This window comes from Sciurus carolinensis, chromosome 2, assembly GCF_902686445.1.
Source record: "Sciurus carolinensis chromosome 2, mSciCar1.2, whole genome shotgun sequence".
Taxonomy (NCBI): domain Eukaryota; kingdom Metazoa; phylum Chordata; class Mammalia; order Rodentia; family Sciuridae; genus Sciurus; species Sciurus carolinensis.
This window is the reverse complement of record NC_062214.1, coordinates 108,871,646-108,885,765: the sequence shown is the minus strand read 5'-3', so window position 1 is coordinate 108,885,765 and position 14,120 is coordinate 108,871,646. Positions and strand designations below refer to the sequence as shown.

Genomic DNA, 14,120 nt, shown 5'->3' with positions numbered 1-14,120 from the left:
CTAATACTGTTTTCCTTTATTGACTTGAATAGGTGAATGAATATAAAGAAATCAAGACATCTTTCATACATCTCTGAGACCAGTACAGACCACAGTTTTAGGAAAAACAGCTAAGGTTTATCTTGCTCCCTTTTCACTCACTAATTACAAGTTAGGTCAATTTAAGTGCTCCAAATCCCTATTAGAAAAGAATTCTAATGATGCAGTGATGTGTAAGAAGTTTAAGAAGACTGAATTAAAGAAAACTTGCAGAAAAATTTTAATTCCAAAGATGAAAGCTCTATCTTCCAAGGCAGAATCTACTCTGCAAAAATCATCCTTAGATGTTCATGCTGAAACTAATGAGCTAGAACACCAGGACAGTTCAGATGCTGTGATTCTCAATGTTGATTTGGAAAGCAGTGATGAAGATACCACACCTGACCTGGTAAGAGTTTAATTAGTAGTTCTAATTTTTCTTGCTATTTTGAAATTTGAAGTTCTGTAAGCTTAGGTTGTCAAATTATTTTTTCAATCAAATTATTTTATCATCTGATGTGTTTAGGTGAAATTTTGTGTTTTAAATGTTTATCAGATAACTTTTACTTTTGTTTTTGACGTGTCAAGGAGAGGGTTGACATAATCTTCACTCTGCTTCCCTTTTTCCTCCTCTCAGTTTATTGTCTATGTTTTTGATGGTGCCTTGCTAACCTTACATATTTATGCATGGTTTACCAGAAGTTTTCAGCCTGTGGGACATATGGTTTTTGACCCTTGATGTCAGGGTAGGAAAACCATCATTAATTGATTGCATTTCTTTTAAATACAAAAGGAGACAAATGAAGTAGAGATAACACATGAGAAATACTCATTAGTTCTATTAAATGGTTAGAACAGTTTAAGGAATCTAATTCTTTTGGCTTTTACTACCTATCAGGATTCCTGCTTCTTTCTGAGTGGCATCTTCTGGCAGGACAAGATAAACCATACCACAAGACAAAAGGTTGATGGAACTAGAGCAACAGAAATTGAAGCTAGGGAAAGGGAGACATGACAACTGAAAAGTTTTTGTTGTGAAACAGGCATTAGTTTTTTGCATTATTGTCCCAGAGTTAAGAACCATGTGGGACAGCAAAAGGGTAAATCATAAGTGCATTAAACTAGGGGTTAGGAGCCTAGCTTCTAGGCGTGGCAATTTCTAAGAAACCTTGTTCCTTTTAGCCAATAACCTCCCTAATGAGAAGATTGGATAAATCAGTGGTTCTCAGAATTTAGCCTGTATCAGAATTACCTGGAAAGGGTGGGCATGATGGCGCACTCCTGAACTCACAGCTGCTTTAATCCCAGCGAACTAGAGGTTGAGGCAAGGAGGTTCTCAAATTCAAGACTGGCCTTGGCAATTAGTGATACCCTGTCTCAAGAAAAGAAAAAGAAAGAAAAGAAAAAGACTGGGGATGTAGTACAGTGGTAGAGCACTGTGGCCTAGCATGTATGTGGCCCCAGGGGTTCAATCCCCAGTACAGAAGGGGGCTTGGGAACAACCAAACCTGGAGGACTTGTTAAAACTCCATTGTAGGGCTCCATCTCCAGCGTTTCTAATTTTAGAAGTCTTGGATTTGGGTGGGGCATACAATTTGCTTTTCTTTTTTTTTTATTGTAAACAAATGGGATACATGTTGTTTCTCTGTTTGTACATGGAGTAAAGGCATACCACCTGTGCAATCATAAATTTACATAGGGTAATGTTGTTTGATTCATTCTATTATTTTTTCCCTTCCCCCACCCCTCCCACCCCTCTTTTCCCGCTATACAGTCCTTCCTTCCTCCATTCTTGCCCCCCTCCCTAACCCTAACTCTAATCCCTCCCACCCCCCATTATGTGTCATCATCCACTTATCAGCGAGATCATTCTTCCTTTGGTTTTTTTGAGATTGGCTTATCTCACTTAGCATGATATTCTCCAATTTCATCCATTAGCCTGCAAATACCATAATTTTATCATTCTTTATGGCTGAGTAATATTCCATTATATATATATGCCACAGTTTCTTTATCCATTCATCAATTGAATGGCATCTAGGTTGGTTCCACAATCTGGCTATTGTGAATTGAGCAGCTATGAACATTGATGTGGCTGTATCTCTGTAGTATGCTGATTTTAAGTCCTTTGGGAATAGGCCAAGGAGTGGGATAGCTGAGTCAAATGGTGGTTCCATTCCAAGTTTTCTAAGGAATCTCCACACTGCTTTCCAGAGTGGCTGCACTAATTTGCAGCCCCACCAGCAATGTATGAGTGTACCTTTCTCCCCACATCCTCGCCAACAACTATTGTTGCTTGTATTCTTGATAATTGCCATTCTAATTGGGGTGAGATGGAATCTTAGGGTGGTTTTGATTTGCTTATTACTAGAGATGTTGAACATTTTTCCATATGTTTGTTGATTGCTTGTAGATCTTCTTCTGTGAAGTGTCTGTTCATTTCCTTAGCCCATTTGTCGATTGGGTTACTTGCATTCTTGGTGTAGAGTTTTTTGAGTTCTTTATAGATTCTGGAGATTAGTGCTCTATCTGAAGTATGATTGGCAAAGATTTTCTCCCACTCTGTAGGCTCTTTCTTCGCATTGCTGATAGTTTCCTTTGCTGAGAGAAAGCTTTTTAGTTTGAATCTATCCCAGTTATTGATTCTTGCTTTTATTTCTTGTGCTATGGGAGTCCTGTTGAAGAAGTCTGTCGTAAGCCGAATGTTGAAGATCTGGACCTACTTTTCCTTCTATAATCTGCAGGGTCTCTGGTCTGATTCCGAGGTCCTTAATCCATTTTGAGTTTATTTTCGTGCACTGTGAGAGATATGGGTTTAGTTTCATTCTGTTGCATATGGATTTCCAGTTCTCCCAGCACCATTTGTTGAAGAGGCTATCTTTTCTCCATTGCATATTTTTGGCTCCTTTGTCTAGTATGAGAAAATTGTATTTATTTGGGTTTGTATCCGTGTCCTCTATTCTGTACCATTGATCTACCTTTCTATTTTGGTACCAATACCATGCCGTTTTTGTTACTATTGCTTTGTAGTAGAGTTGAAGATCTGGTATTGTGATACCCCTGCTTCGCTCTTTCTGCTAAGTATTGCTTTAGCTATTCTGGGTTTCTTATTCTTCCAGATGAATTTCATAATTGCTTGCTCTATTTCTGTAAGGTACGTCATTGGGATTTTAATTGGAATTGCATTGAATCTGTATAGCACTTTTGGTAGTATGGCCATTTTGACAATATTAATTCTTCCTATGAGAACATGGGAGATCTTTCCATCTTCTAAGGTTTTCTTTAATTTCTTTCTTTAGTGTTCTGTAATTCTCATTGTAGAGGTCTTTCACCTCTTTTGTGAGATTGATTCCCAAGTATTTTATTTTTTTTGATGCTATTGTGAATGGGGTAGTTTTCCTAATTATTCTTTCCAAAGATTCATCACTTATGTATAAAATGCATTAGATTTATGTGCATTGATCTTATATCCCGCTACTTTACTGAATTCACTTATGAGATCTAAAAGTTTTCTGGTGGAATTTCCTGGTTCCTTTAAGTATATAATCATATCATCAGCAAACAGGGATAGTTTGAGTTCTTTTCCAATTCGTATCCCTTTAATTTCTTTGGTCTGTCTAATTGCTCTGACTAGAGTTTCAAGGACGATATTGAATAGAAGTGGTGAAAGAGGGCATCCCTGCCTTGTTTCAGTTTTTAGGGGGAATGCTTTCAGTTTTTCACCATTTAGAATGATATTAGCCATGGGCTTAGCATAGATGGCCTTTACAATGTTAAGGAATGTTCCACTATCCCTATTTTTTCTAGTGTTTTGAGCATGAAGGGGTGCTGTATTTTATCAAATGCTTTTTCTGCATCTATTGAAATAATCATGTGATTCTTGACTTTAAGTCTGTTGATATGGTGAATGACATTTATTGATTTCCTGATGTTGAACCAACCTTGCATCCCTGGGATGAAACCCACTTGATCATGGTGCACTATCTTTTTAATATGTTTTTGTATGCGATTTGCTAAAATTTTGTTGAGAATTTTTGCATCGGTGTTCATTAAGGATATTGGTCTGAAATTTTCTTTCCTCGATGTGTCTCTGTCTGGTTTAGGTATCAGGGTGATATTGGCTTCATAGAATGAGTTTGGGAGGGTTCCCTCCTCTTCTATTTCATGGAATACTTTGAGAAGTATTGGAATGAGCTCTTCTTTAAAGGTTTTGTAGAACTCGGCTGAAAACCCATCTGTTCCTGGACTTTTCTTTGTTGGTAGGCTTTTGATGACTTCTTCTATTTCATTATTGAAATTGGTCTATTTAAATTGTGTATGTCTTCCTTGTTCAGTTTAGGCAATTCATATGTCTCTAGAAACCTGTTGATGTCTTCGAAATTTTCTATTTTGTTGGAGTATAGATTTTCAAAATAACTTCTAATTATGTTTTGTATTTCAATCGTGTCTGTTGTGATATTTCCTTGTTCATTCCGAATTTTAGTGATTTGGGTTTTCTCTCGTCTTCTCTTTGTTAGTGTGGCTAAAGGTTTATCAATTTTGTTAATTTTTTTGAAGAACCAACTATTTATTTTGTCAATTTTTTGTATTGTTTCTTTTGTTTCAATTTCATTGATTTCAGCTCTGAGTTTAACTATTTCCTGTCTTCTACTACTTTTGGTGTTGGTCTGTTGTTCTTTTTCTAGGGCTTTGAGCCGTAGTGTTAGGTCATTTATTTGTTGAGTTTTACTTCTTTTATTGAATGCGCTCCATGAAATAAATTTTTGTCTAAGTACTGCTTTCATAGTGTCCCAGAGATTTTGATATGATGTTTCTTTGTTCTCATTTACCTCTAAGAATTTTTTAATTTCCTTCCTAATATCTTCTGTTATCCATTCATCATATAATAGCATATTGTTTAATCTCCAGGTGTTGGAGTAGTTTCTGTTTTTTACTCTTTCATTTATTTCTAACTTCAATCCATTATGATCTGATAGAATACAAGGTAGTGTCTCTCTCTTCTTGTATTTGCTAACATTAGCTTTGTGGCATAATATATGATCTATTTTAGAGAAGGATCCATGTGCCGCTGAGAAGAAAGTGTATTCGCTCTTGGTTGGATGATATATTCTATAAATGTCCATTAAGCCTAAATTATTGATTGTGTTATTGAGATCTATGATTTCTTTGTTCAATTTTTCTTTGGAAGATCTGTCCAGTGGTGAGAGAGGCGTGTTAAAATCACCTAGTATTATTGTGTTATGGTCTATTTGGTTTCTGAAATTGAGGAGGATTTGTTTGACATACATGGATGAGCCACTGTTTGGGGCATAGATATTTATGATTGTTATGTCTTGCTGATTTACGCTTCCCTTAAGCAGTATGCAATGTCCTTCTTTATCCCTTCTGACTAACTTTGGCTTGAAGTCCACATTATCTGAAATGGGATGGTACCCCAGCTTTTTTGCTGAGTCCATGTGCATGGTATGTTTTTCCCCATCCTTTCACCTTTAGTCTATGGGTATCTTTCTATGAGGTGAGTCTCTTGCAGGCAACATATTGTTGGATCTTTCTTTTTAATCCAATCTGCCAGTCTGTCTTTTGATTGATGAGTTCAGGCCATTAACATTCAGGATTATTATTGAGATATGATTTGTATTCCCAGTCATTTGGCTCATTTTTTAAATTTTATTTATGTATTTATTTTTTGACACGACTTGGTTCCTCCTTTATTTGACAATTCCTTTAGGATAATTCCTCCCTTTGCTGATTTGCTTCTTTGTTTTTCATCTCTTCCTCATGGAATATTTTGCTGAGAATGTTCTGTAATGCTGACTTTCTTTTTGTAAATTCTTTTAGCTTTTGTTTATCATGGAAGGATTTTATTTCATCGTCAAATTTGAAGGTAAGTTTTGCTGGGTATAAGATTCTTGGTTGGCATCCATTTTCTTTCAGGGCTTGAAAAATGTTGTTCCAGGCCCTTCTAGCTTTTAGGGTCTGGATTGAAAAATCTGCTGATATCCGTATTGGTTTCCCCCTGAATGTAATTTGGTTCTTTTCTCTCACAGCCTTTAAAATTCTGTCTTTATTTTGTATGTTAGGTATTTTCATTATAATGTGCCTTGGTGTGGGTCTGTTGTAATTTTGTGTATTTGGAGTCCTATAAGCCTCTTGAACTTGATTTTCCATTTCATTCTTCAGATTTGGGAAATTTTCTGATATTATTTCATTGAATAGATTATTCATTCCTTTGGTTTGTTTCTCTAAGCCTTCCTCAATCCCAATAATTCTCAAATTTGGCCTTTTCATGATATCCCATAGTTCTTGGAGATTCTGTTCATGATTTCTTACCATCTTCTCTGTTTGTTCAACTTTGTTTTAAAGGTTAAATATTTTGTCTTCAATATCTGAGGTTCTGTCTTCCAGGTGTTCTATCCTATTGGTTATTACAATTTGCATTTCTAAGGTGGTTTCCTAGAGATGTTGGTGCTGTTGGTCTGGGATGGCACTTTGAGAACCATCAGTCAGAATATTTTTTTGACCTCTTAGAGTGTAAGATTATATGTATATGAAGTTAATATAAAACAGATTTTAGTTCGATGCAAAGAAATAGGGTCAGCAGTGGGGAGATGGCCAAGCAAAATCGTAAATGCATAGAATACATTTTCTTAGGACAAAATATGAATTATAATATAATTATGTTATTATTTAGTTGTAGATGGACACAATACTTTTATTTATTTTTATGTGGTGCTGAGGATGGAACACAGCGCCAGGGCTCTACCACTGAGCCACAACCCCAACCCAAATTATAACATTTTAAATAGAACATTTCATTATTTTTTTAATCTTCCTTTTTTAAATGTATTTAAAATTTTTTTTGTGTGTGTGGTGCTGGGGATTGAACCCAGGGCCTTGTGCTTGCAAGGCAAGCACTCTACCAACTGAGCTATATCCCCAGCCCTTGTTTTAGTTTTTGGTGGTGGGTTGTGTGTTGTTTTTGTGGTGGTGAGTTTTGAACCCAGCGCCTTGTGCATACTAGATAAGCACTTTACCACTGAGCTGCCTCCCCAGCCCTTCCTTTTCATTATCTTTCCTTTCTGCAGTGCTGGGATTGAACCTAGGGCCTTGTGCCTGCTGGACCAGCATTCCACCATTGAGCTATAATCCCCCACACTTCCTGTCTTTCTGGAGTAATATGACTAAGTGTTTGTGGTTCCATGCTTTAGGAACAGTATTTAGTTTACAAGCTTATTTTTTCCCAAATGAAGGAAGACTTTGCCACATTATAGACAAGAGTCTTGGCTTGCAAGTATAACATTGTTCTCTTTTTGGGGGGAAATTTTCTAAATTTTATTTCCCAATTCTTCTATTATTTTCATAAATTATTTCTTAGCAGTTGATTTTTTTTTTTTTTAAATTTTGAGGTAACAAACAAAAAGAAGAAAATAAATACAATTTTGAGATAATTTCCAGCTTATAGCAGAGTTGCAAAAATAGTTATGGGGAGATTTTGTCTAGTTTTCATCCAGCCTTTTTTTTTTTTTGAGTTGCTGGAGATTGAACCCAAGGCTTTGTTCTTGTGAGGCAAACATTCTACCAACTGAGCTATATCCTTAGCCCCCGCTTACCCTTATGTTAAACATCTTACATAACCTTGATCCAATACTGTTAACTAGAGTTTGTAACTTGCCGAATTTCACCAGTTTTTCCAGTCGTATATTTTTTTCTGGTTGACTACCCACACCCGGATCACACGGGGTTTAGTCAGTTGTGTCTCTGTAGTCTCCTCTCCTCTGTAACCTTTCCGCAATCTTTCATGTCTTTAACACTCAAAGAATACTGGACAATTACTTTAACTGGGCAAGTTTTTTTTTTGTTTTCGTTTTGTTTTTTTTGCGGTGCTGGGGATTGAACCCAGGGCCTTGTGCTTGCAAGGCAAGCACTTTACTGACTGAGCTATCTCCCCAGCCCCCTGGACAATTACTTTATTTATTTATTTATTTTTTTATTTCACTCATACTTTATGGTCTATTTTTTAAAGAACAAATATCATCTGGGACTAAGTATAAAAAAGAATTCATTATGTTTCTTCACTTTTTTCCGATGATATGTCAAGTTCCTCATGAAATCAGAGACCACGGGGATTCATTATTGCTAGGGTGGATGGTATTGCAGTTTCATAACCACGTAATAAATTAGCATTTAATACTGAGACATTTCATCCTAAAAGTTTGCTTTGTTTTAAAAGGTTTTTTTTTTTTTTTTTTTTTTTTTGGTACAAGAAGCAGTAAGGAAAATGCAGGAGGTAAAAATCATCTCCAAATAAATGGATCTTGGATCTTTGAAATTATTTGATTTGCCAGAATATTATTGTATGCTAAAAAAACTAAAAGGAAGTCAATATATAATATCACTGGGCCCAAATTCTCTTGAGTTCACCAATTATGTATAATCCTATGTTTCCAGTTTTTTTTTTTTCACATACTCCTTTCTTCATTCTGGTTCTTGTTTTTTTTTTTTTTTTTTTTTTTTATTGTACACAAATGGGATACATGTTGTTTCTCTGTTTGTACATGGCGTAAAGGCATACCATTTGTGTAATCATAAATTTACATAGGGTAATGTTTGATTCATTCTGTTATTTTTTTCCCTTCCCCCCACCCCTCCCACCCCTCTGGACAATTACTTTAAATAATGTCCTTCAATTTTGGTTTGTCTGACATTTTCTTATGATTAGATCTAAGATTTTGCAATACTGGGACTGATCTCACAGAAACAAATGTGTTCTCACTGCATCATATCTGGATATACAATAGTCCTCTTTTATCTGGAGAGTATATATATTCCAAGACCCCAGTGGATGCCTGAAATAGTGGATGTTGCCAAACATTGTATATACTACAGTAGGGCCCCATATTTGTGGTTTTTACCCATAGTTTCACTTTCTGAGGTTTTGCTTTTTCATGGTAAGCAAGAAGGGTGCCCTGGGGCATAATGAAACCTCAGTTCTGCTCCATCTTGCCCAGCATCCCTCTGTCCAGCATGTCGGCACTGTATACACTATACTACCCAACTGTTAAAGTATCTGAGTTACGAGATCAACTGCAGCAGTATTATAGTGCTTGTGTTCAAGCACTCCTTATTTTACTTAATGGCCCCAGGGCACAAGAGTAGTGATGCCGGCAATTTGGATATAACAATGAGAAGTCATATAGTGTTTCTCTTCTATGAAAAGGTTAAAGTTTTCAGCAAGAAAAGAAAAAAATATATCATAGGTGAGAACAGTACAATAATACTTTCTGAGGCTGAGTATGTAATCCCAGCTATTCCAGGGGCTGAAACAGGAGGATCACAAGTTCAAGACCAGCCTGGGCAACCTAGTAAAGCCCTGTCTCAAAAGTAAAATTTAAAAAGGGGTAGGGAGTGGCTAAATGGTAGAGTATTTGCCTAGCATATGCCCGGCCATAGGTTCAAACCCCAGTACCGTGACAAATTAATTAGGCACAGTAAGAAGTTAATAATAAATTATATTAATGAAATAGAGTTATAATGATATCATGTGGTAAATTATGTGAATGTAGTCTATCTCTCAGTCTCTCTCCAAATATTTTATTACACTCACCCTTCTTGCTGCTCAAAAACAAATGGCACTTTCAATCTTTTTTAGCTTTTTTCTTGCCCAACATAGCTGTTAATTTATTATGGAAAATTAAACTTTTCTTAAAAATAAGAAAAAGATTTGTTTCACTTATACCACATTACACACACTACCCACACTCACACACTTTCCCTTCCCATACCTTTATTAGGTGCAACCCAAGCTTTATCAGTGTTGTTAAGACTTCTCAATATAAATCAAAGATCTCCCCGCTTCTGGTACTGGGGATTAAACCTAGGGGTGCTTTATCACTGAATTGCATTCCCAGCCCCACTTCCCTTTTTTGAGATGGGATCTCATTAAGTCGTAGAGGCTGGTCTCAAACCTTCAGCCTCCCAAATTGCTGAGATTAAAGATGTACACCACCATGCCTGCTAAAGGAGATTCTTTTTCTTTTTTTTGCAACAGGGTCTTTCTACGTTTTCCAGGCTGGTCTTGAATTTCTGGGCTCAGGTGTTCCTTGTACCACAACCTCCTAAGGAGCTGGGTCTACATGTCTAAGCCACTATGCTGGGCTCAAAATCAAATATTTCTGATGTTTTGATTTTTTAAATGTATTTTTAAAGTTGTAGATGGACATAATTCCTTTATTTTATTTACTTATTTTTATGTGGTGCTGAGGATCGAACCCAGTTCCTCACATGTGCAAGGCAAGCATTTTACCACTGAACTACAACCCCAGCCCTTGATTTTTGTTTTTTTTTTTCTTCACAAAATACTCTCATTTTCTTTTACTCTTGCTTTCTCAGTGGCACCAGGATTGAACCCAGGGACACTCTACCACTGAGCCAAATCTCTGACCCTTTTTATTTTTTATTTTGAGACAGGATCTTGCTTAGTTGACCAGTCTGGCCTTGAACTTGTGATCCTTCTTCTGAACAGCTGGAATTACATGCATGCGCCACTGCTCCTGGTCTTCACAAAATACTCTCAGGGCTCTCCCTCTTCTTACTTCATTTAGAACCATTTCATTCAATGGTAAAGGCCTGCCCTTTACCATTTGCTTTTAAATTTTTATCTTTTATCTTACCTGTGTAGGAACTTCTGTCTCTGCATCCTCTGTTTCTCTCTTTTTTGGCTTATTCTTTCATTTTGGTTAAGTGCAACTTATAGTAGCTTCCTGAAAAAAGGGGTATGAGAGACAACTATGAAAAAATCATTATCTCTATATTCAAATGATAACTTAGGTGGAGTTATGATCATAAGCTAAAAATAATTTAATCTTTCCTTAGAACTTTTTTTTTTCTTGTGCTACAGATCGAACCCAGGGCCTCATACATGCTAAGCATGCATTCTACCACTGAGCTACATCCCCAGACCCTAAGCTTTTTTTTTTTTTTTTTTTTTTTGTATTGGGGATTGAACCCAGCATTTAACCACTAAGCCATATCCCCAGCCCTTTTTTGTATTTTATTTAGAGACAGGGTCTTGCTGAGCTGCTTAGGGCCTCACTGAGCTGCTGAGGCTGGCTTTGAACTCGAAATCCTCCTGCCTCAGGCTCCTGAGCCTCCTGAGCCGTATGTGCACCATGCCTGGCCATCCTTAGCATTTTTAATGTATTGTTTCATTGTCTTATAGCTTTTTCTTAATCTTGAAAAGTTAGCGCCTCTCAGAGTCTTGTTATTGTTTTCCTGTACAAGCTTTTAGTATTTTTTTTTCACTTTTGTAGTTAAGATTTCAGTGTTGTATTAGTGGGGTTTTAGGAGGAAGTAGCAACAAATGCATTTATTCATTCTGTTTAATAGGAATTTTTTATTTAATAAAAACATAACTTTTAGCTGGGCATAGTGGTGCACGCCTGTAATTCCAGTGACTTGAGAGACTGAGAGAGAAGGATGGCAATTTCAAATCCAGTCTTTGAACTTGACTCCTGATATCAGATTACTTCTTTATTAATTGGCAAGCCAACCAGATATCTTGTGATTATCCCAAATTAAGACTCTCAGTATCCAGTGCAACAAAGATTATGTGCTGTTTGGTAAGATAGTATGAAATGAATAGAGGGAGTACCATTTGAAAGAAGGTATACATGGAAAGAATGAAATGCCTGGTTTTGTGAGGTGTTTTTTGCTTTGCACAAGTATGTAAATAACATTATTTTTGGTGTAATTTTATAGGATGATTTTTCAGGATTGTCACCATATGAAAGGAAGAGACTGAAGAACATATCAGAAAATGCAAACTTTTTTGCTTCTCTTCAGTTGTCTGAGGTTTGTGTGGAGTTTCTAATTAAAACTAAGATGCCATTCCTCCTGCCAGCAGGTCAATGAAATACTTGTAATATCAGTTTTCAGAGTGTTTGAGGGAAAACACAATTCAGAGTAAGTTTTGTATAGGGACTATATGTGCCTGTTTTTTTTTCTTTCTTTTTAAAATTATTTTTAATTGTCAATGGACACAATACCTTTTATTTATTTATTTATTTATTTTTACGTGGTGCTGAGGATCGAACCTAGTGCCTCGCATGTGCTAGGCAAGCACTCTACCACTGAGCTACAACCCCAGACCCTGTATGTGCTTGTTAAGAAACCTTTGAAAGCACTTCGAAAAATACCCTAATCCAAAGGTTCCCAGCGGAGTATAATGTTCAGTTCATGGAAAGAAAATGGAGAATGAATCTTTGATAAATCATGTTCTGATTCATGTTAATAGAAAGAGATTACCATATTTCTTTGATGTAAGGTATATCTTTTCACATTTTAGCATTTTTGTAATTGGTATCTTAAAACTAATTGGGAGGCTGGGGATATAGCTCAGTTTGTGGAGTGCTTACCTTGCAAGCACAAGACCTTGGGTTCAATCCGCAGCACCACATACATACAAACAAACAAACAAACAAAAACACCTAATTGGAAGCTCCCCCTATTTTTGGTGGCACGTAAAATAATGGTGTCGTTATTGGTTGTGTCAGATTCAAAGAAACAGTAGGTTATAAATGGTTATTTTAACCAAAGATACAGGAGAAGTAGGAGGTGTGGGTTGAAAGATGTGTGATGTAGGAGTGAGAGGACAAGTTTTGTTTTTATTTTTTATATATATATTTTTAAGTGCTAGGATTGAACCCAGGGACTCTTACATGATAGGCAAGTGCTTTATCAATTAAGCTACTTCCCATTCTGTTTGTTTTTTAATCGTAAATTTTAAGAATAGGTGAGAGTATACTTTTTATACATTTTATAGGGAACTTTAAGAATAAAAGGCCAGGTCTATGCTAATATTGTATAATCACAACTAAAGGTATTATTTACATTGATGTTTTTACAATGGGGGTAAAATTTCTGTGTGTGAAAAAATAGTTGTTTAGAAGGTGTAATTACCCCCACCAAAGATGTCAAATCCTTGACTTTACTAAACAAGTAATTAGTTTCTCTGAATAACAGATTCCCAGATATTTGGTGTGTGTTTGCACAGGGTAGGGAGACAAATTTATTGAAGGATTAAATTGTTAAATCACTAACAATTGAAAATCTACACAATCTCTATGAATTTTAGTTAATAGAATATATGATTTGATTTAGAAAAATATAACATTTTTTTTCTGAAAAACAGCAAAGTAATTTTGCCAGTATAGAGGTTGAAGCTTGTGATTTGTAATAGTATGTTTGAGTTAATATTGTATTTCATCATGTAAACTTATTAGCAACTTTGTCTAAAGTATTAGAATACCAGTATATTGGGCAGCATTATATACTTGCCTTTATTATGGATAGTATGTTTATCTCATGTCTACCATCAAGAACAGGTATCCTATCTTAAGGATCTTTATTTGCTGAGTAGACCTTAATACATAGTTAAGCTATGTAGTTGTAAGATAGCATTTTTATATGTATTTGTATTTTGTGTACTTTCAGTCAGCTGCCAGACTCCGTGAAATGATAAAAAAGAGACAACCTCCTAAGTCCAAGAGGTAAAAGATTTAATTTACCATGGCTACATCATGATATTTTGTTGAGTGGTTTTATAATCTGAAAAAGTGATATAGTAACCTTAGTAACAGCTCAGAGATTCTGTAATTTAATCTTAATCCCTGTGAGATCTTTGAGGGAACTTTGTGGTTCTCATTCTCATCAAAAGAATGTGGAGCAAATAGAACCTCCAGAATTGAATTGTTTATATTTACTGTTGCTATGAATAGAGGAATATTTTTATTTCTACTAAATAAAGCTTTCCACCTTTTCCCTGGAAAATCACTATTCCTAAAGCTTCTCAGGAGCAGGGGGTGTAGTTAAATGGTAGGGTGCTGGCTCTTGCCTCAAGTGTGATCCCAGTACTGCAAAAAACAATTACAAAAAAACCCTACTGGGATTGAACCCCTGGGCATTCTACCACTAGGCTACATCCTTAACCCTTTTTATTTTGAGATAGAGTCCTGCTAAGTTGCTGAGGCTGGCCTTGAACTTTTGATCCTCCTTCCCAGCCTCCTGAATAGCTGGGATTATAGGCGTGTGCTCCTCACTGCGCC

The 14,120-nt window shown here is 36.1% G+C and overlaps 1 protein-coding gene across 1 annotated transcript in view; it reads left to right on the top strand.

Moving 5' to 3' along the window:
* The window catches only part of Wdr76 (WD repeat domain 76), a 42,991-nt gene that overhangs the window by 586 nt on the left and 28,285 nt on the right, over window positions 1-14,120 (top strand). The window contains 4 exon segments of the mRNA XM_047542328.1: window positions 33-45; window positions 48-427; window positions 11,776-11,868; window positions 13,510-13,565. Coding sequence (XP_047398284.1) covers window positions 33-45; window positions 48-427; window positions 11,776-11,868; window positions 13,510-13,565 — 542 coding nt within the window.